The following is a 20,899-nucleotide window of genomic DNA, read 5'->3' on the forward strand; positions in this document are numbered from 1 at the left end:
TGCCAGATTCTGTGCTCTGGGCTGGGACAGAGATAGAAGTTTGAAAAGTTATATCCATTCCCTGCCTTTTGGGAACTCTGATTCTAGTGGTCTAATGGGCATCGGAAACCATAATCCTAGCCAAAATTGTTGAGTGCATGCCCTATGCTAAATATTTTAGTGTATGATTGCCTCTCATCCTCACAGTACCCCTGTGTAGTAAACAATATTTACAGACAAGAAAATTGCACCCCAGAAAGATCATGAAGCCAATGAGTGGAAAGGCCCAGCTTTGACCATGTGTGTTTGACTCCAAAGCCCACACCTATAACCATCTCACTATCAAACAACGAAATTTGAAATATGTGGATCCTTCAAAAGTCATTCAACAAATATGTATCAAGCCCATTACCATCTTTAGGCACTGTTCTTGAATAATAGACAGTAAGACTGATTTATTTTTTCATGTGTTTTTATTGATTTCGGAAAGAGGAAGGGAGAGGGAGAGAGAGAGAGCAACATCGATGATGAGAGAGTCATTGATCGGCTGCCTCCTGCACGCCACCCCCCACCCCGGGGATCAAGCCCACAACCCTGGCATGTGCCCTGACCAGGAATCTAACCTACTGGTTCATAGGTCAACGTTCAACCACTGAGCAAGACTGATTTTAAATAAATGTTCTTTCCTTAATTAAGGTGGGTGATAAAATAGATACTTAACAAAGATTGACTTTTTCTCAGTTTTATCTTCACAGGAGGAGAGAGAAAGAGAGGTCGATTTATCTAAGAACAAAGAGATTATTAACATGGGGCGTTGAAAAGAAAAGAGTGACTCCAAGAAGAACAGACATCTCAACCATCCGTATTCAGGGCAAGTTCCCTTTCTCGGCTTGAGGATAACTGGGCCTCAACCAGAAAAAACTGTCAACAATGAGATTTCACACGAGCATTGACGGGGCAGACAGGCCTTCCAGGATAGAGTAGGTCATGCCCACGAATTGTTTTGTTAAGTCTGTACTTAGTCTCTACCCTGTGGCCAGAGCTGTCCCAGATGTACAATAAAAGAGCTTGCGAGTCGTTTTTCAGTTTTCTCTGTGAAATTTACACTCACAATGTGCTTCCCTTACATGCAATTAAACTAAGCTTTGGTTGAATTACAAACTAAGACGCTCATACTTATAAGCAGGGCCTCTCTTGCCTGTGCACTTATAGATGATAATTTAATTAAACAATACAACCATCAAATATCAGTCTCTTCTGAGTCTGGGTAACCTGCAGCAGTCCAGCTGGCTCAGAGAAAAGTCATCTCAATAAAAGTCGCTTGAATCTTAGTTATACAAAGACAAGGTGAGTTGGCCTACAAACCAGTCAATCTGATAGTCTCTCTTTGTTATGGAAATGTAGATTTGTTTTCTTGGAACTATAAGTTTTTTTAAATTGCTTCACACTACATAACTATAAAAATGACTAATATTTTAAAAACTGACAATGCTGAATACTGATAAAAATGCAGAGAAACTGGATCACCCATACTTTGCCAGTATAATGTAAAATATAGTACAGCCGCTCTGAAAAACAAATTGGTTTTGGTATTTTCTTTAAACACTAAACCTGCAACTACCATATGACCCAACAATTACACTCCTGGGCATTTATCCCAGAGAAATGAAAACTTATGTTCACACACAAAAATCTGCACATGAATGTTTATAGCAACTTTATTTATAATAGTCCAAAACTGGAATGAGCCCAGATGACCTTAAACAGGTGAGTGGTTAAACGAACTGTGATACATATGTAGCAGACCAAGCTACTCAGCAATAAAAAGGAAGGAACTATTGATACATGCAACAATTTGGATTAATTAGGCTGAGTGAGGAGACAAGCCAACCCCAAATGTTACATATTATATACATGTAGATATATATCCATTTATGTAACATTTTGAAAATTATATAATTTTCAGAGCAGAGGAGGGAGATGGGGGTGTGGAGGGAAAGTGGGTGTGGTTATTAAAGGGCAACATGAGGGATCCTTCTGCTGTTGGAACTGTTCTGTATCCTGACTGTGGTAGTGGATACAGACACTACAGAGGTGATAACATTGTATAAAATTTAATTTATATATATACACAGAAACATGCACAAATGAATACAAGTAAAGCTTGTATCAAGGTCAGTATTTTTAAAAAATATATCTTTATTGATTTCAGAGAGAGGAAGGGAGAGGGAGAGATAGAAACATCAATGATGAGAGAATCATTAATCAGCTGCCTTCTGCACGCCCCCGACTGGGGATTGAGCCCAAAACCTGAGCATGTGCCCTGACCGGGAATCGAACCACAATCTCCTGGATCCTAGGTCGATGCTCAACCGCTGAGCCACGCCAGCTGGGCTCAAGGTAGAATTGTGACTATGATATTATGCTATCATTTTGTAAACAATAACTGTTAGGGAAATTGGGAAAAGTGTACAAGAGTTCTCTCTGCATTATTTCTTACAACTGCATATGACTACAAGTATGTCAATTTTTAAAAAAGTTGCTTCATACAGTTGAGAGTAGTCTTGCCAGGAAGAAAAGATCCAAAGTGGCATCTCTGGGTGTGCACATACCAGAACCAGTCCTTGCCTATTTGCTGAGGGCTCCATGGGTTCCTGCTGGACCTGGGGTGGGGGTGGGGGGACACCCAGATCTGACAGCCTTGCAGATTAGAAAAGCATCCAGGAGAAATGTGCACAGCTCCACCGCAGTAGTGACATTTTTCATTTGCAGCAGGAAACAGCAACAGTAGTGGACTGACCAGACTCCAAGTCTCTCTGGTTATCTCTCTGATATTAGGGAAAAAACTGCCCTCTCTTCTTTGGATTGAATAGCCCCTTGGGACTTGGACACATCATATAATAAGAACTCATATTCCTTGTGTGCCGGGTGCTCTGCCAAGCATCTTTGCATAGATTGGCCTCTTTCAGTGAATGCATTCAGCCTTTCTTTCTTTCAAGAACTATTGATTGAAAACCTATCATAGGCAAAGCACTGTTTTAGGCCCTGGGGATACAACAGTGAAGAAAACAGGCATTCTCTGGGAGATGGATTTTAACAAGAGGCGAATGTTGACAAATAAATAACTATAATACGTCAGGTGGAATACTCCTCTAAAGAAAATAAGGCAAAGTGAGAAGATTGAGAGTGACGAGCAGGCTAAACAGACTCTGAGCAGTGGTCTGGATATTGGGAGCTTTCCAGGGAAGTGCAAAGACCCTGAGGCAGCCCCCTGATATGTTTCAGGAAAGAGGAGGAAGCAATGGGGCTGGAGCAGAGTGAGCCAGGAGGAAAGTGATAATAGAAGAGGTTAGAGAGGTAGGTAGAGGCCAGGTCACAGAAGACTTTGTTGGTCACAGCAGGGACTTTGGATTTTTATTCTGAGTGAGACTGAGAGACACTGAAGGTTTTAAGCAGTGGGATAAAATAATCTGATCTAGTTTTTTGGTTGTTTTTTTTTTTTTTTAAACGGGATCATTATGGCTGCCTTATGGTCATCAGACTGGAGGAGACAAAAGTGGAGGTAGGCAAACCAGTTAGGAGGCAATAAACCAAGTGAAAGTTGATGGTGGTTTGGACTAGACTCGCAGTGGAAGAGATGGTGAGAAAAAGTTGAATCCTGGATACATGCGGAAGGTAGGCTCAGTCAGTTTCACTGACACATTGTCAGCATGAAACACAAAGAGGAATCGAGGACGACCCCAAGATATTTGGCAACCTGACCCTAGTGCCCACGCTCTCAGCACTATGGGGAAGAGCAGACTTAGGAAGACGCTGACTTCTGGCTGCCACACTGGGGGCCAGAGCAACTACGAGAAAAAATAGTAGAACCGTGGTTGCAGCCCCAACTTATGTAGCGTAGACCTCTCTGACCTCACTGATACTGTAAAAATAGGCATCGGAAACATCCTAAGTGCACAGAACACATTTTAAAAATACAGAAATTAGAATCTCAATGATACGTGACTGGTTGTCTTTACTTGTTTCTCTAGGCCCCCCTCCCTCCCTCCCTCCCTTCCTTAAGGAGTCCTTGGACTTTTCCACCACGGTGATGGCTTTGGTGGTGAGAGCAGGGTTTTGATGACCCGGGTGTCACGTTTCCCTGCCATGCTCTGTGGCATGTTGACAGGGTGGCCGACTGAAGCTTGTGGATCCTGCGTCTGGAGCAGCGTAGCATGAGTGAGGGATTTCTAATTCCTGAGAATGGCAAATATTACCACGTTAGAAGAAAATTAGGCAAGAGGGGTTTCTCAAAATATTGGTACCCGAGAAGTGCCGCTTCTCTAATCTGGTTTCATGTGTCTAAATAAAGCTCTTCCTGATTAGCGTGGCGACTTGGGCCTAGCTCGTGCCAGTCAGGTTTAGAGTTTCTGTTAAACCACCGACTTAGTCCGTCCAGGCTGCTACAGCGAAGTACCACAGGCTGGGAGGCTTATAAACAACGGAAATGTATTTCTCACGGTTCTGGAGGCGGGATGCCTGAGATCAGGGTGCCAGGGGGTTGAGCCAGGGCCCTGCTCTGGGTCACACACTTTTCTTTGTATCTTCACAAGGCGGGAAGGGGGGACGGGGAGTTTGTGGGGGTCTCTTTTATATGGCACTAATCTCGTTCATAAGGGCGCCATCCTTTGGACCTAAGCACCCACCTCTTAATACCATCACATTGGGCGTTAGGGTTTCAACAGGTGAGCTTTGGGGAAACACAGACGTTCAGACCGTAGCACTGATCACACTGGCTTCCGGCGTTCTCCGCTTTTTTGCCTGTCTTTCTTTCGTCGTGAGCTTAATGTTTCTTGAGCCCTGACACTGAGCCAGCCATCGGGCTCATCGCCTGGCTTGGTAGAGCTCATTTGCTCACAGCAAGCCTAAGAGGTAGGTATTACGATCACCCACATTTTACACGTGAGGACCCAGAGTCCTGAGCGGAAGGAATAGAGCTGGCCTGGGCCAGAGGCTCGGCTCAGACCCAAGCATCTTACTCCAAAGCCCGTTAGCACAGCCACGCACACAGCCTCCCTCTGAGGCCCGTTAACCGTCAGGGCCACACAGACAGCACCCCCAGGGGCAGCTAGGCCCATGCGCCCCAAAAGGATCCTTCATTCTTCTTTTTATATTATATTCATTCCTTGTATCATTAAAAACATAAAATAAAAATCTGTTCGCCATTCAGGAAGCATATCAGTAAAGGCAGAACACTAATGGAGAGAAAAAAAATCATTTAAAAACAGAAGGTGTTTAGTAGCGTAAGGAAGTGACACCCACGTTCCCCGAGCGCCACTCGCTTGCGGAGCAGAAGGGTCTAAGGAAGGGCCCCAATGTCTTCCTTGACCGCGTCATGCCAGGGTAGAGAAGTGAGGTAAATATGCGTGAAAAACAAATACAGAAGTGATCAAAGACAAGCCAAAGCTAAGTATAGCTTTACGGGCCTAAATTTAGAAATGCTGACTCGACTGAGCTGAGCAGAGTTCTGGGGGTTTTGAAGCATGACGGTGATGCTGGCTGACCGTTGGGGAAGGACCCCACACAGTCCCTTGCACGGCGACAGCGAGCTCAGTGAGGCCCGAGAAGGGGTCACCATGGGGCACAGGTAAGACTTTTCTATTGTAATCACACCACTGTTTATAGACCAGCTTTCCTAAGACAATAATAAAAATAGCTGGCATTTTAAAGTGCTCACGATATGCCAGATAGATATATGAGGTTTGTACACATACTATTTCTTTTCTTTTCTTTTCTTTTTAAATGTCTTTATTGATTTCAGAGAGAGGAAGGGAGAGGAGAGAGAGAGAAACATCAATGATGAGAGTCACTGATCGGCTGCCTCCTGCACGCCCTTGACTGGGGATCGAGCCCGCAACCCCGGCATGTGCCCTGACCGGGAATCGAACCCCGATCTCCTGGATCCTAGGCCGATGCTCAACCGCTGAGCCACGCCGACCGGGCCATACTATTTCTTTCATCCTCATAGCAATCCTATGAGGTTCTTACTATCCTCACCCTTATTTTACAGGGTGGCTCATTGTGTCGCCCGAGGTCCCCTAGCTAATCCAACACGACCTTGGTCTGTCTGAGCCGTTCCTCCATACGCGAGCTTTTCCATTTCCTTTATCTAGGGAAGGTATTCCACATGGCCCAGCAAAAACCCAGCAATTCCCAATGAAAAAGCCATGTGACTAGGATACATTTTATTTTCCAAATATCCCTGGAATCTGTTCACGTTTCTCCACCTCGACAGCCACCACCAAAGTGGGAGCCACCGTCACCTCTCACCTGGACCATCGCAGCAGCCCCCGGCTTCCGCTTTGCTCCCTCCCAAGCCTTCAGAAGGATCTTTCATAAAACACAGACAGAAACATGTTCCTTCCTTGCCTAAAATGCTCCCGCGGCCGCCTCCCATCCCTGCCATTGCTTCATGTACGTCTCTTCCCCTAGACGGCAAGGCGGTCACTGCTGTCCCCAGCATCTGGCAGAGTGCCCTGCCCGTGGCAGAAGGTAAACAATTTTTCTTGAACGAATGGGACCCAAATGAGCCTCGAAAGAAGCAGGGAAGTAGGTTTTGCATAACCTTCATACTTTGTAATCACAGGATTACTTGTTTATGTTCCACTGGAATGTCCCTCTAGACTGTAAGCTCCACGAGGGCAGGGCCCATGCCTGTCTTGTTTCTTACTCTATCCCAGCTCTATCTCAGGCTCCTCGGAGGTGCTTATAATAAACATTTGTTGTATGAATAGTTTCAGTTACCAATGTGGATTGGAAGCTGATGAGTCAGATTCTCTTATTCGTTGGTTAAATATTTATAAGGCACCTACTACGTGCCAGGCGCTGTGCTAGGCAGCCTCTGCTGCCATGGAGCCTACGGTCAGTGGTAAACAAACGGGTAGTTAAAATTCAGGGAGATGACTTTCCCAAGGGAGGGCAGGAAGGGGGTACTTCAGGGAACACCTAGGAGGGGACGTTTAAGCCAGACTTTGGCTGTCAGGAATTCATGTCTACATGGTTAGTAGCTACCGGAAGAGGGTGTGGAAAGTGATGGAGAGTGTTTGTAGGCGTAAGAGCCCAGAGGCAGGAGTGCCACGGGTAGGTTTCCCTACGGCCTAAGCTTCCTTCGTCCTTTCATTCAACACATTTTTATTGTGCCCTCGCCGGGTGAGCACGTGCCAGGCATGGTGTTAGGCCATCATTAGATCTGTACTTCAAAACTAGTTGTTGAAAACTGTATATGTGAGTAGGGTGGAAATACAATGAAGTTGCTGCAGTCAAGCTGCTACACTACTAAAATAAAGTAGGCCGAGGCGTGAGGAAAGGATTCTGTTCTTGTTTTAACTAGCCTGGGAAATTAGTTTTGAACTTTCCGGTCCTGCACCGACACTTAGATGCACGTAAGACCTCCAGGTAACCCTCTGATTACCCCCTGAAGGACTAAGGAAGGGATGTTCACGTATCAGACCGCCTGACGTCCGATATTCAGACCACCAGTCATCTAGAGGATCACCAACCCAGGGACTAAGAATGCGGGGTTGACTGGTTCTTCTCTAGAAGGAATGCTTAGCTTTGTCTTCCCTTTAAATACGTCTTTATTGAATTCAGAGAGAGGGAGGCAGAGAGAGAGAGAAACATCAGTGATGAGAGAGTCATTGATCGGCTGCCTCCTGCACGCCCCCTGCTGGGGATGGAGCCTGCACCCCGGGCATGTGCCCTGGTGGGGAATTGGACAGTGACCTCCTGGTGCATGGGCCCACACTCAGTCACTGAGCCACACCGGCCGGACCGAATGCTTAGCTTTTCTTTCATCTTCAGACTGCTCTGGGTATTGTCTAGTTGTGTTTATGTTTGCAAGCTCTAAGGCCCTTAAATAAATTATCATTTATTTCCAGTCAAAGTCTCCAGACTCGTTTTTTTTTTTTTTTAACAAGAGAAAAAAATCCACTTTTATTTATTTACTTTTCAATAAGTCCAAATCCTTGAGGGGTACAGCATTACATGGATTCTGTGTCCAACGGCCTTAGAAGGAAGGTTGATTTGGAATTTGCTACAAACCATGCTGCTGTTTCTATGAGCACAGGTTAGTTACCTTTCCCCAGATTACCTGGGTTTTGTTCAGTTTGCCACCAGGTGTCACTGTGTAGTTCTTTGCCTTGTACACGTAAGCACATCTCTTGCCTAGATAGATAGAATTCAGTTTCAGCTCTAGCATAAACACCTTCAATTTTAAGAAGAGCTGTGTGCTCCCTCTGGCTCGAGAGACTCGGCTAATGGCCAGCAAAAATGGCCTTGGACCACAGCCTCTCAGACGTATTTGCCTCTTTGGAAGTCCTGTTCCCAGCAGGTCTCCACAGGCTGCGAGATGGTGAAAAGAGTCCAGACTTTTTTTGAGTTTGTTTCACAATATACATACATATTACACATATAATTTTAAATTTATTTCTATAAAATTTTTCTTTTTTCCTAGGATAAAATTCTACATTTTTATTTTTATTGAATTTATTGGTTGACAAAATTATACAGGTTTCAGGTGCACAATTCTGCAAATACATCATCCGTACACTGTATTGTGTGGTCACCACCCCAAGCCAAGTCCCCGTCGATCACCATTTATGTTTCCTGTACCCTCCTCATTAAAAAAAATTCCCCAGTAGTCCTTCGGGAAGACACACTTCTGGGTTTCCCCCTCCCCCAAAGCGCTTTGTAGATGCTTAATAAGTGTTGACTCAATTAATAAATGAATGTATGTGAGAGTAACTAATCTGACCACCAGAAAGTGTAAAGCCTTGGATCACTACCTTAAAAAAAAAAAAAGTAGAAACATCTTTAAAAAAAATTGAGAGAGAGGAAAGGAGAGAGAGAGAGATCTGCTATTGCACTTATTTATACGTTCTTTGGTTGCTTCTTGTATGTGCCCTGACGGGGGACTGAACCCGAAACCTGCCAGGATGATGAACTGTCTGGCCAGGGGGAATCACCATTTTCAACACATCTTTATTTGATGATGAAATGTTCTATTACTGTCTGATGATATGGTAAGCACTAGCCACATAAACTATAGAGAGCGCTTGGAAAGTGGCTAGTGCGACTGAAGAACTTAATTTTAATGATTAAGTTTATTTACTTAATGAAATGTGTCAACATTTGGTAGACCTACATAACTCCTATTTTCCGAATGACCAATGCATGGAATTCTTTTTAAAAAAATTTATCTTTATTGTCGAAAAGTATTACAGATGTCCCCTTTTGGCCCCCCCACATTGATCCCCTCCACCCAGTACCCCCCCTTCCTGCCCCAGGCCTTCCTCACACTATTGTCTGTGTGCATGGGTTATGCATATAAATTCTTTAATTAAGCTCCACCCCCACCCCGCCTTCCCTCTGATCCCGCAGTCTGTCCCATGCTTCTGTGTCTCTGGATCTACTCTGTTTATCAGTTTATTTTGTTCATTAGATTCCACATGAGCGAGACCACGTGATGCTTGTCTTTCTCTGCCTGGCTTATTGCACTCAGCATAATACTCTCCAGGTCCCTCCACCAGGCAGCTCAGCCTCGGATGGCAGCACAGTTGAAATAGTCTGAGGCTGGCACTGGGAGCCGGTAGGTTACCAGCCTCTCTCTTAAAAATAGAGATTGTTAATAAATGGTTATAAAATGCCTAAATTCTGGGCTGCTGAATGCCACCAACTGTAATAAATATCCACTGCACAGTGGCAAGCCATAATTAGCACCTGTCACTGAAGACTAATACACTTTGCATCCTGCCACCCTGACAGACACCCAGCCCTCAGAGGGTGAAAAGGTGGAAGGCTCCGGGCTCCACCTCAGTCTGTCTGCGACTCCGAACTGCATCATGGACTTTGTAGTTCAAGGTGCCAGCGACATCACTACCGGTGTCATCTTAGAGTGGCCTATCGGATCAACTTCCGGTGCCCCGTTGTTATCTGGGAATTGTAGTCAACAAGTGCCTTGTTGGGACTTGGTGTTTAGCGGCCTTGGAACTACAATTCCCAGCAGGCTACTAGATGCACCCGGTGGTAGTTATTGGTGAGCCGGCTATTGCCTCATCAGGCGTGTGTGCTTCACTATCTTGGGAGACCTCCGTGCTCCGAGAAGGAGGGAGGGGTAAAGGAGGTAACTGCTCCTTTAGGGGGTGATCGCCGAGGTCGTGGGTTTGCATTGCCGACTGAGCAGCGCCATGGCGGTGAGTTTTTCGGGACGAGAGTCTGCTTGGCCGGGCCCTAGAACCCACTGATGTGTGTGTTCTGCAAAAACTAGAGGCTGCATGCGGTAGCTGTCCAGCTGGGAAGAATCCTTTTCTAAAGACGGGGGGAAGGGGGGACTTGCCCCCCACGCTTAAGACGTGTCCGTTGTGAGGATGTGCCTTTCCTAGCTAGCCGCTGAGCCAGGAACTGATGTCTTGAACTTCACAGACTCCTTAACGTCCTGTGTTGCTCCTTCACCGAAGTTTCTAAAACCGGAGTAGGTAAACCTCGAGTCCTCCTTTCAACAAAACATCGAGCGCGTCCCGGTAAAACGGACAGAAATCTCTGCATTCGTGGTGTTTATATGTGTGTGGGCTACATACTGAAATATAGGGTAAAATATGTCAGGGGCTGATAAGGGGTAAAGGAGAAAAAACAAGTAGAGCGGGCAGCGGGACTAGGGAGGGTGGGTTGGCGCTGCAGTTTTACAAAGTTGGTCCAGAAAGGCTTTGCTGAGAAGGTGGTGTTGTGGCCCAGAGGTCGGGACCGGGAAGAGGTGTGCAGGAGAGGCAGCGGCAGGGAGGCTTGTATGTCTGAAAGGGGGTCTGTCCAGGGGGAGATGATGGTGCTGCTGCTGCAGGAAGGAGGGAGGAGGAAGAGAGTGAGTTGGGGGGCAGGGTTCATGGGGGGGGGGGATGCAGGTTGCTGACTGAAGAGTGGGCCCGGCGCGTTCAAGAAAGAATGGGAAGGGAGGCTGGGGTTAGTGAGTGCGGGCGCCTTGCGCGCTGTCGAGGGACGCCGCGGGGTGGGGTCCTCGGTGAGGGCTGTCTAACACGGTGCCTGCACGCTCGGGGGAGCTCCGGCGGAGCGCGGTGAGGGCTGTCTAACACGGTGCCTGCACGCTCGGGGGAGCTCCTGCAGGGAGGCTTGCAGGAGCAAGGTTCCTGAGCCGCGCTAGAGGCGCGGGAGCCAGTGCACCCGAGGAGGGGTTAAATAGGGCCACAGTTGTCTATAGTAATAGGAGAGAAGGCAGAATAAATGGGTACAGGTGCCTCTGCGTCGGTCGATGTGATGGGGGGAGGGCTGCGGAAATTTTCCGTTCACCCTCTCTCTCCTCGAGGAATTAGGCACCAAGATTATCGGCTACAAGGAAGGCTGGGAGGGGACGGGTTGGAGGTTAGAGGAGGGAGAGAAGGTATGGAATAATTGTCTAGGGCACTGCTTTCAGTAGAACTTTGGCACCGGCTGATCTGGTAGCCACCGGCCGCACGTGGCTGTGGATCATTCGAGATGTGGCGAGTGCAACGGCAGGGCTGACTTTGAATGCAATTTTAAAATCACGGTCACGCGTGGCTGGCGGCTATCCCCCTGGCCAGTGTGTGCATTTCAGTTTGAGGAGCACCGGTGTGACTAACTGGAGTGACTTAACTGGGTCTCAGAAAATAGTAGTATTGCTGGGCATCAGTTGAAGTTAGCGGTCATGAATTAAATCGAGATTAATCGGCACTGGCCAGGTAGCTGGATTTGTTAGCTCGTCCTCACGATACGCCAAGGTTGTGGGTTGATCCCAGGTCAGGGCACATACAAGAAGCAACCAATAAATGAATAAGTGGAACAACAAGTCGATGTTTCCCTCTCTCTCTCTCTCTCTCTCTCTCTCTCTCAAATCAGTCAATAAAAAAATAAAAAAATCCAGACTAGTCAGCATGGTTAAGTGTTTTTCTCCTGCCGTTGTCAGCTATCCGTTGAAGACGCGGAGCAATGCCTAGGAGGGTTGGAGTTTGTTAGGCAAGAATGATGAAGACAAGGGCAAAGGAGCGATTGATTCTACAGATGAGCTTAAGGGATAGAAGTGAAGACTGGAACAGTGAAGATTGAGGTGGGAGGGGTCTAAGGATTAGTGAAGAAGGCGTCAGGATCAGTAGTTCTCAGTGGGGTTGAAGAATTATTGAAATTGGAATTGTAGCAGATTTAAGACTAATCATGTCAATAACATTTCGTAGGTGTTACGCTTTGTGTTTAGTGTTTTATTTGCACTATCTCATAGGATCTTCACACTAATCTGAGGTAGACAGTCTCACTCTCTGCAGTTTACAAATGAAGAGACCCACTTAGTTACATTGCACTTAGGGAATGTAACTGACATAGCTAGTACTGTACGTGATGAAAGTGGATTAGAACGTGAACTGATTGACTCCGTTCTCAATCACTGTGCTGTGGTGCTTTCCTGGAAAAACCAGGCCTTCTGGTTCCTGGTCCAATGCTTTTCTTTTGTTCCAGGCTGCTCAATGCCTCGCCACCAGCCCCATCCCACATTGGTGGTATTCTTAGCCAGTGCAATTTGCAGGTCCTTTTTTTTTTTTTTCAATTGGCGTTAATGGGAATGGGCTTTTCAATTTATAAGCCCTTAATACATTTCCCCCTTCTTTTATTTTATTTATTTATTTACTTACTTATTTATTTATTTTTATCTTTATTGATTTCAGAGAGAGGAAGGGAGAGGGAGAGAGAGAGATGGAAACATCAATGATGAGAGAGTCATTGATCAGCTGCAGCCCGAAACCCGGGCATGTGCCCTGACCGGGAATCGAACCCTGATCGCCTGGATCCTAGGCCGATGCTCAACTGTTGAGCCACACCTGGCTGGGCTCCCCCTTCTTTTAAAGTTTTATATAAGGAAACTGGCACTGTTTATGGCAGATGATATTGTTTCACTTTATTCACTTCTTGGCCTTTGAAAATATTCTTCTTTTACACTGTCATGATATTGGTTAGTTTTCTTGGGAGAATTCAATAAGAGAGCCCTTTAGGAAAAAACAAGTAACAATGGTAATAATAGCTAAAATGTATCGATTGATTATTCTGTCAGCACAACCCTATGAAGTAGGTGCTGTCATTATCCTGATTTTACTAATGGGGAAAATAAGGCATCAGATCTTCTAAGAGGAGAGGTGGAATTTGGTTAATTTGGTCCCATTCTGGAGCCCCCCCCCCTTTTAAAAAAATATACCTTTATTGATTTCAGAGAGAGGAAGAGAGAGAGATAGGAACATCAATGATGAGAGAATCATTGATCGGCTGCCTCCTGCACCCCCCTGACTGGGGATCGAGCCCACAACGCAGGCATGTGCCCTGACTGGGAATCAAACCACGATCTCCTGGATTCTAGGTTGATGCTCCACTGCTGAGCCATGCCCCCAGGCAGGAGCCCATTCTTAATCATTGTGCTCTTCCTAATTGTGAACTAATTGGGGAATTTCTTTTGCAAACACCCTCCCATGAGGAAAGTTTTCTTTTTTCCAGAGGAAACCTTAACAATAGTAAATTGTGCAAGTCAGTAAACATGGAATAGCATGGATAGAACATTAGTTTTTATTTTATCATTTAATTGTAAAGAGGAAACAATATTTTCTTTTTATCATAGGAATATTTATTTTATAGCGCTTTTGACAGTTTTAATCCCTTTGAGTTACACAGTATATCAGTCTTTTAGAGGGACCTCAGGATGTAATGTAATAACGATAGTAGCAAACTTTAAAAAATTTATTTTTAAAATTTTCATTTGGAAAATCTAGTTAGTGAACAAAGTAGAGATAATAGTATTCTGTACTTCTGTGTACCCATAACCCAACTTCAATAATTGGCAGCTCAGGGACAATCTTGTTTCATATATTTTTCACCTGAATCCTTGCCCCCTCAGGTTTTAAGCTAATTTTTAGTGTACCATTTTATCTATACATATTTTAGTAAGTTTTTAAAAAATATAATAAGTTCTCTTTTTTTTAATCCTCACCGGAGGATATTTTTTCCATTGCTTTTCAGAGTGGAAGGGGGAGAGAGAGAGAAACATTGAAGTAAGAGAGACACATCGATTGCTTGCCTCCCGCAGGAGCCCTGACCAGGGCCGGGATGAGCCCGCAACGTAGCTATGTGCCCGTGGCTGGAATTGAAACCAGGACTCTTCAGTCCACGGGTCAGCGCTCTAACCACTGAGCAAAACCGGCTAGGGCAATACGTTCTCTTAAAACATAGCCACAATGCCATTTTCACACCTAATAAAAAGCACATGATGTCTAGTTGTCTCTTTGTGATCATGGTTAACATTTTTGAGCATTTACCATGGGTCCAGCACCGCGATAAATCCTTCATGTGTATTTTCTCTTTTCTCATAATAATAATAATACAAGGTAGGTATAATTACTACCCTCATTTTATAGATAGAGAAAGGCAGGCCTAAAAAGATTAAGGAACTTGTCTGGTGTTCTATAGCTAGTAAGTGGTGGAACTAAGATGTGGTCAGAGTACCAAGAGAAAGCAAAAATAGGAGTCAGAAGATGACTCCAACTTGACCATTTAACAGCAAGCATGCTGATCTGAGCTTGAGATTCGTTGTCTTGGAAATGATAATCTCTGGTCTGCCCACTTGTTAGGTTGTTAAGATAAAATAAATTAATGTTCATGAAAGTGTTTTAAGAATTGCATGATACTATGAATATATGAAAAAGTTTATTGTCTAGTTTAGTGTTTCTTTACTGGGAGTGATTTTGTCTCCCAGCAAACATTTGGTCTGGAGACTCTTGGTTGTCACAACTGGAGGGTGTGCCACTGGCTTCTAGTGGGTAGAAAAAGCCAGAGATGCTCCTACACATCCTACAGTACTCGAAACAGCCCCCGGAACAAAGAATTTGGCCCAAAACATCAACAGTGCCACAGTTTAGGAGCTCTGATCTAGTTAAACAACCATTTAACTAATTAAAATAACCAATTGCCTAGTTGAATAACCAGTGAAGAAGTTGAGGCTCAGATTGATCCAGCGACTTGCTCACGGTTATACAAGTTGGTGCTGGGCCATTATCAGATTTCATTACAATCAACCTTTGTGAGGTTTGAGGAACAAGTTTTTCTGAGAAGCAGAAACCTCAAAGAAGACCTTTGTGCCCTTAGCATGCTCAGTACTTAGAAACATAGTTCTAAGTAATTTGTGAGGACTGCTGCTTTCATGTTCTTTAAAGTGGGTGGCATGGTCCTTGTTTTTAAAAAAATGAGTTTTTATTGATTTTAGAGAGAGGGGAAGGGAGAGGGAGAGAGAGAGAAACATTGATGTGAGAGAGAAACATCTACTGGCTGCCTCCTGCACACTAGTTGAGGGATCCAGCCCTCAACCCGGGCCTGTGCCCTGGCCTGCAATCGAACCAGCAACCTTTCCATGCACAGGGCAATGCTCAACCAACCAAGCCACACCAGCTAGGGTGACATGGTTATTTTTTATTTTTATTTTTTAAATATATCTTTATTGATTTCAGAGAGAGGAAAGGAGAGGGGGGGAGAGAGAGAGAGAGAGAGACATCAATGATGAGAGAGTCATTGATCGAGCCCACAACCCGGGCATGTGCCCTGACCGGGAATTGAACCCCGATTGCCTGGATCCTAGGTCAACGCTCAACCGCTGAGCCACGCCCGGCCGGGCGACATGGTTATTTTTAAGCAAAAAATATTTGTCATGTAACTTCTGTGTCTGTGGCATTGTACTTGGTGCTGAGTTGGCTGTGAAGGATTTAAAAGTTGCCGCTTGCCAGGAGTTCACAAGCCCCCTGGGTAAATGTCTTAAGGATCATTTGGTTGCGTGCTATGGAAGTGAACTCAAGCCGGTTAAAGTAAATTTAGTAATAACGCAGTGGGATTTCCTGTGCCCATGACCCTAGGGTAGAAGGTATAACTAGGCTTCACGAGACCCTAGGTATTTTGGCTTTGTGGACCCTTTTCTCTGTAAAAAAAATATTAAAAATTATATTTTATAACTATTTGGCATAAATGGTAGTCCCTGTATATTAGAGTTGATGACAGGGATTAGCATATATTGACAGACTGGAGGAAGCAGGTTACCTGTTAAGAGGGTTTTGCAGTAAGAGGGGGAAAGGATCTGGAGTCTCAATGAAGGTGGTTAGTAGCAGGAATGGAAAGGAGTACAGGGCCTTATTTCTTGGAAAAGGAAATACTTTCTCTAACCAGTTAGTTTTATGGAAATTCTTGGGAAAGAGTCCAGATTGCTTAGCACTTTGATTCAAATATGCAACCCAGTTCCTAGCCTGTGCTATATTTTTATGGCCACGGTATGTAAAAACAGGCCATGTGTTACTCACTTCTCTTTTAAAATCTTTAAGCATTCAATAAATATTTGAGAGCCTGCTGTAAGCTAGACATTGAAGATAAAATAAAAAACAAGACATAGTCCCCACCATGAACAAACTTACAGTCCTGTGGCTAACATCGCTGTGTGATTAGGGCTACCATAGGGGAAATATTGGTGGGTAGAGACATTAAGCATGACATCTCATAAACTCTTGGAGCATCAAAGCAGGTGATTAGCTGAATCCTGAAGGATGACATAGCCAGGCAGAGTGACTGGTGGGGTATGAGAGCAGAGGTAATAGTTTGAAGAAGCGATAGGCATTGTACCAGAGGAGTAGCACATCCTTCAGGACGTCCCAGGGGGGAACGTCCCCCCTTCCTCCTTAAAGCAGAGGTTTTCTGCTCTCACCAAGGTCGCCTTGGCAAGGTCTCCTGTCTAGTGGATTATAGAAGTGGGAGTAGAACCCAGATATTTTCTCTTTGCAAAATCTGGAAATGTTAGCAGGTAAGAAGGGGAAGAAAATCAAATTTCAGTTCAGATATTTTAAAACTCTAGAAACTAATATTAAATTCTCAAAACAGAATTAGGTTTATGTATGGTCCATTGGTATCCAGATTTCACCCCAGCCTGTTCCCTAAGTGCTGTGTTCCACTCCACTGTCAGCACACTTACTATAAGCAGCCCATTCTTTGCAACAGAGTCACACACTGAGAATGAAGCTCTAACCCAGGGGTGGGAAACTGTTTTTCTGCTAAGGGCCATTTGGATATTTATAACATCATTTTTGGGCCATACAAAATTACCAGCTTAAAAATTAGCCTGCTAGATTTGGTCAAACATTTAATTAACTCACCCCTAGTGTGATGGCTGGAACTGCTTCTCTTTGTTGAGGCCTTGGCAGGGCCACACCAAATGATTTACAGCCAGGGAGCCGGACATTCCCCACCCCTGCACCCATCTTCTTTGTTTAGAGGTAGAGTGATGGTGCATGTTTTGTCACTTTCATCCAAGGATGGCTTACGGGATGATAGGACTGTTGCCAGGCAGATCCAATATACTAGAGGCATGTGTGCCATTCTGTTTCATTTTAATTTAATAGTAATAGTCTGATAACCTTTTGGAAAGAAGTTCTTCATCAGTTTCCTTGAAAAAAAGACCCCCCCCCAATGACCATGCCACCTCTAATCTATCCTTGGGGCCTGAATGCCCTCTTTTGCTGGGTATGATTGCAGCTTGGCAAGCAGGCATTGCTCCATCCTGTACTTTATTTACTAAGTACAGGGTGAGGCAAAGGTAGGTTTACAGTTGTCAGTATGTGAAATACAGAGTTTATTATTATTTTTTAATTTATTGATTGATTTTAGAGAGGGAGAGGAAGAGAGGAGAGAGAGAGACACTCATGGAGACACACACAGAGAAATACCAATTTGTTGTTCTACTTATTTATGCATTCACTGGTTGATTCTTATATGTGCCCTGACTGGGGATTGAACCCACAACTTTGGCATATCGGGAGGACATTCTAACCACCTGAGCTACCCAGCCAGGGCCAGAGTTTATTCTTGTATTATTACTTATTAATTAGTGTATTATTTTCCATACTTACAACTGTAAACATACTTTTGCCAACCTTTGTGTTTACATATTTTAACTAAATAGGAACATTTGACAACAATGTTACATTATAGTATCTAATTTTTAAAAAGTCTTTCAAAGCTCTTTGTATATTTAAGTAATTCTTTAACCATCCCTTTGAGGTCTGAAGTGTACAGGTCGAGATAACACTAATTTTTAGTCTTGTTCATTGAAATTTCAAGATAACCATGGAAAAATTGATCTATCAGTAAACAGCTCAATTATGTGTCAACCCATTTTTTTTTTTAAAGCAAGCCTGTTGAACTATAGAGTGGGTTATTCTATCTGTTTTGTGTCTCATAGGAAAGAAAAGGAACAGCCAAAGTGGACTTCTTGAAGAAGATTGAGAAAGAAGTGCAACAGAAATGGGATACTGAGAAAGTGTTTGAGGTCAATGCATCCAATTCAGAGAAGCAGGCTAGGTGAGTAATAGTTTGTAAAGCTCTGCACATTGTGTTTTGAACTCAGTTGGCTTTATGGTGCAGAAACTGCTCCGTGGAAAACAAAACGCAGGCTGTATTTAGAATGTCTGAGATGGGCTAAGAGAGGTGACTTCCATATTCTGCATTTAAAAATAGGATCTTTTTTACAGAATTCTTAAAGGATATTTTTCTACATAAAGGTTTTTCCTAAAAACCAGTTTTTCATATTCAGACAAAGGGGATGTTTTGAAGTTTTATCTTTGCTGACTGGTAAAAGGAAATCCTTCTGTTAGAGAGATTCATAGTATAGTGATAATTGTCTTCTCGGATACAAAATATAAATTTTGAAAGGTTTGTGTATTGAAGATCTTATTTCATAAATACTGTAGGGCCTCGGTGTTAAGAATCACTGATAATAAGACAAACCATACACAATGATGTGATATTGGGGAAAAACAAAAACAAAATAACTGCTTCAAAACAGTACCACAATAAATACATGTGTCAATTATAAGATGCATCTCAATTTCAGATATGTTGAAATGCAGAAAAATGTGCTTCTTAGAATTGAGGAAATGCGTTGATAACAATAATAGCTAACATTGAACACCTATTGTTCAGAATGCCAAGGCAGCAGGAAATATGCCATTTTCTACATGCAAACTCCCATTTAATCTTCTTAATAACCCTTTAAAGTTAGCAATATTTTTATCCCTATTTAATAGGTGAGGATACTGAGGCACAGAGAGGCTGAGTAACCATCTCAAGGTCGCATAGCTAGGAAACGACACGCCTTGACTTCTTTTCAGGGCTTTCTGATTCTAAACTCTACCCTCCTTTCTGCTAAGCTCCACTCTACCAGAAGCTTTTTTTAAGAGAAAGAGTTTGCTATAATATGAAATCTCTGGTGCTATACTTTATAATTTGAACCTTCTATTTTGTTCTAGAATTTTGGTCAAATTTAAAGTAATCCAAAGTGAACTGAAAAAGCTGCTTTGTTCAGTGAAAGAAAATGAACTACAGGTTATCTCTGCTGAGAGAGTGGGGAGGAACACATAGGTAGCTTCGGTGGGTTCAAAGTTGTATGGTGCATTTACAGGTGTTCATTTTATTGTGCCTCATAACATATGTTTATTAGATATACTTGATTGGATAAAAGAATATAATAACTAAACAGGTTTAAAAGGTGCTTTTTATATGAATTTACAACATATAATGCAATACTGAGGATATTTTATTTTACCCGAGGGACTTTGAATTGCTTTATATATCTAGTAAAAACAAATTTCATTTAATCAGTAAAACATTAAGTTTATTCAGATTCCTAAGAGTCTTAAGAAAATTAATTTTTAGTATTTTACCTTTATTCCACATTTTAGCTTAAGTGAAACCTACAAGTATATTTATTTCTTTAAAAAATTATTTTAGAGAGAGGAAGAGACAGAGAGAGAGAAACATTGTGAATTTGTTGGTTCCACTTATTTATACATTCATTGATTGATTCTTGTATGTTCCCTGACTGGGGATCGAACCTTCAACCTTGGCATATCAGGACAATGCTCTAACCAACTGAGCTCCCTGGCCAGGGCAGTATATTTATTTCTTAATAGCCACCTATAAATGTCTTATTCTTTCAAAAATAAGTTCTAATTTTAGAGAGCTTTTAATTCGGGGATATATAAATTTAATTTTAAATAATTGAAAGTTTAAACAAATTATTTAAAGCAAGCATTTCCTTCATTATGCTCCTTCATTGTAAGAGGAACCTAACATTTTCCTGTCTTTATGCCTCTTTCTTATGGTGGTTTTGCAGCAAGGGCAAGTTCTTCGTCTCCTTCCCATATCCATACATGAACGGGCGACTGCACTTGGGACACACGTTTTCTTTATCCAAATGTGAGGTAAAGCTCCCTCTTTTACTATAATGGGTAATGGGATGGCAGGTCTTTAATAAATACCAACTGGAAGAAACTAGTATTTATAGAATTTATTTCCTGTTAAGGGAATTTAAACTCCCTTAATTTTAAGCATAATTTTTATATTTAAGTAATTTAATGTTTATATTTAATTTGCATATACTATGTGTGTATATGTGTATGTCTGCAGGAGTCTAGGTTTGTATGTGCACAGGTAATTCCTAGGTTGGTGAAAAGACACACAAAAGGGATAGTGGGTTCGAAATTTGGAAAGGCTATAAAATTTAGGTGGTGTTTTAAAGGTGGATATGAGGAGGAAAACTGAACTGATGCCCTTTGTGAAAAGTCAGCATTTTCCGTTCAACTAGCATTTAAATTTGTAATTTAAATTTAATTTTCTTTCTGTAGTTTGCAGTAGGGTACCAGAGATTGAAAGGAAAAATTTGCCTGTTCCCCTTTGGTTTACACTGTACTGGAATGCCTATTAAGGTAAGATTGCTTTGGGGATTGGTTTCTACTCTTTTTGGCTTAGACCAAATGGAAATATCTAGTTCAATGGTTCGATACAGGATTTTCAAGTGCTGCTA

At 43.1% G+C, this 20,899-nt stretch overlaps 1 protein-coding gene and 1 pseudogene across 2 annotated transcripts in view; one reads left to right on the forward strand and one right to left on the reverse strand.

Moving 5' to 3' along the window:
* Positions 1-7,965: 7,965 nt before the first annotated feature.
* Positions 7,966-8,418, reverse strand: LOC308555639 (large ribosomal subunit protein eL33 pseudogene; annotated as a pseudogene). Its single transcript has one exon. The product of its transcript is annotated as a large ribosomal subunit protein eL33 pseudogene (transcript).
* A 1,609-nt stretch (positions 8,419-10,027) lies between these two features.
* LARS1 (leucyl-tRNA synthetase 1) overlaps positions 10,028-20,899 on the forward strand; it is a 49,536-nt gene continuing 38,664 nt past the window's right edge. The window contains exons 1-4 of the mRNA XM_081136921.1: positions 10,028-10,208; positions 18,278-18,396; positions 20,210-20,297; positions 20,721-20,801. Of these exons, the coding sequence (XP_080993047.1) occupies positions 10,203-10,208; positions 18,278-18,396; positions 20,210-20,297; positions 20,721-20,801 (294 nt within the window). The 5' untranslated portion in view covers positions 10,028-10,202. The remainder of the gene's footprint in view (positions 10,209-18,277; positions 18,397-20,209; positions 20,298-20,720; positions 20,802-20,899) is intronic.

The sequence above is a fragment of the Miniopterus schreibersii genome, assembly GCF_964146895.1.
Source record: "Miniopterus schreibersii genome assembly, chromosome: 4".
NCBI classification, from domain to species: Eukaryota; Metazoa; Chordata; class Mammalia; order Chiroptera; family Miniopteridae; genus Miniopterus; species Miniopterus schreibersii.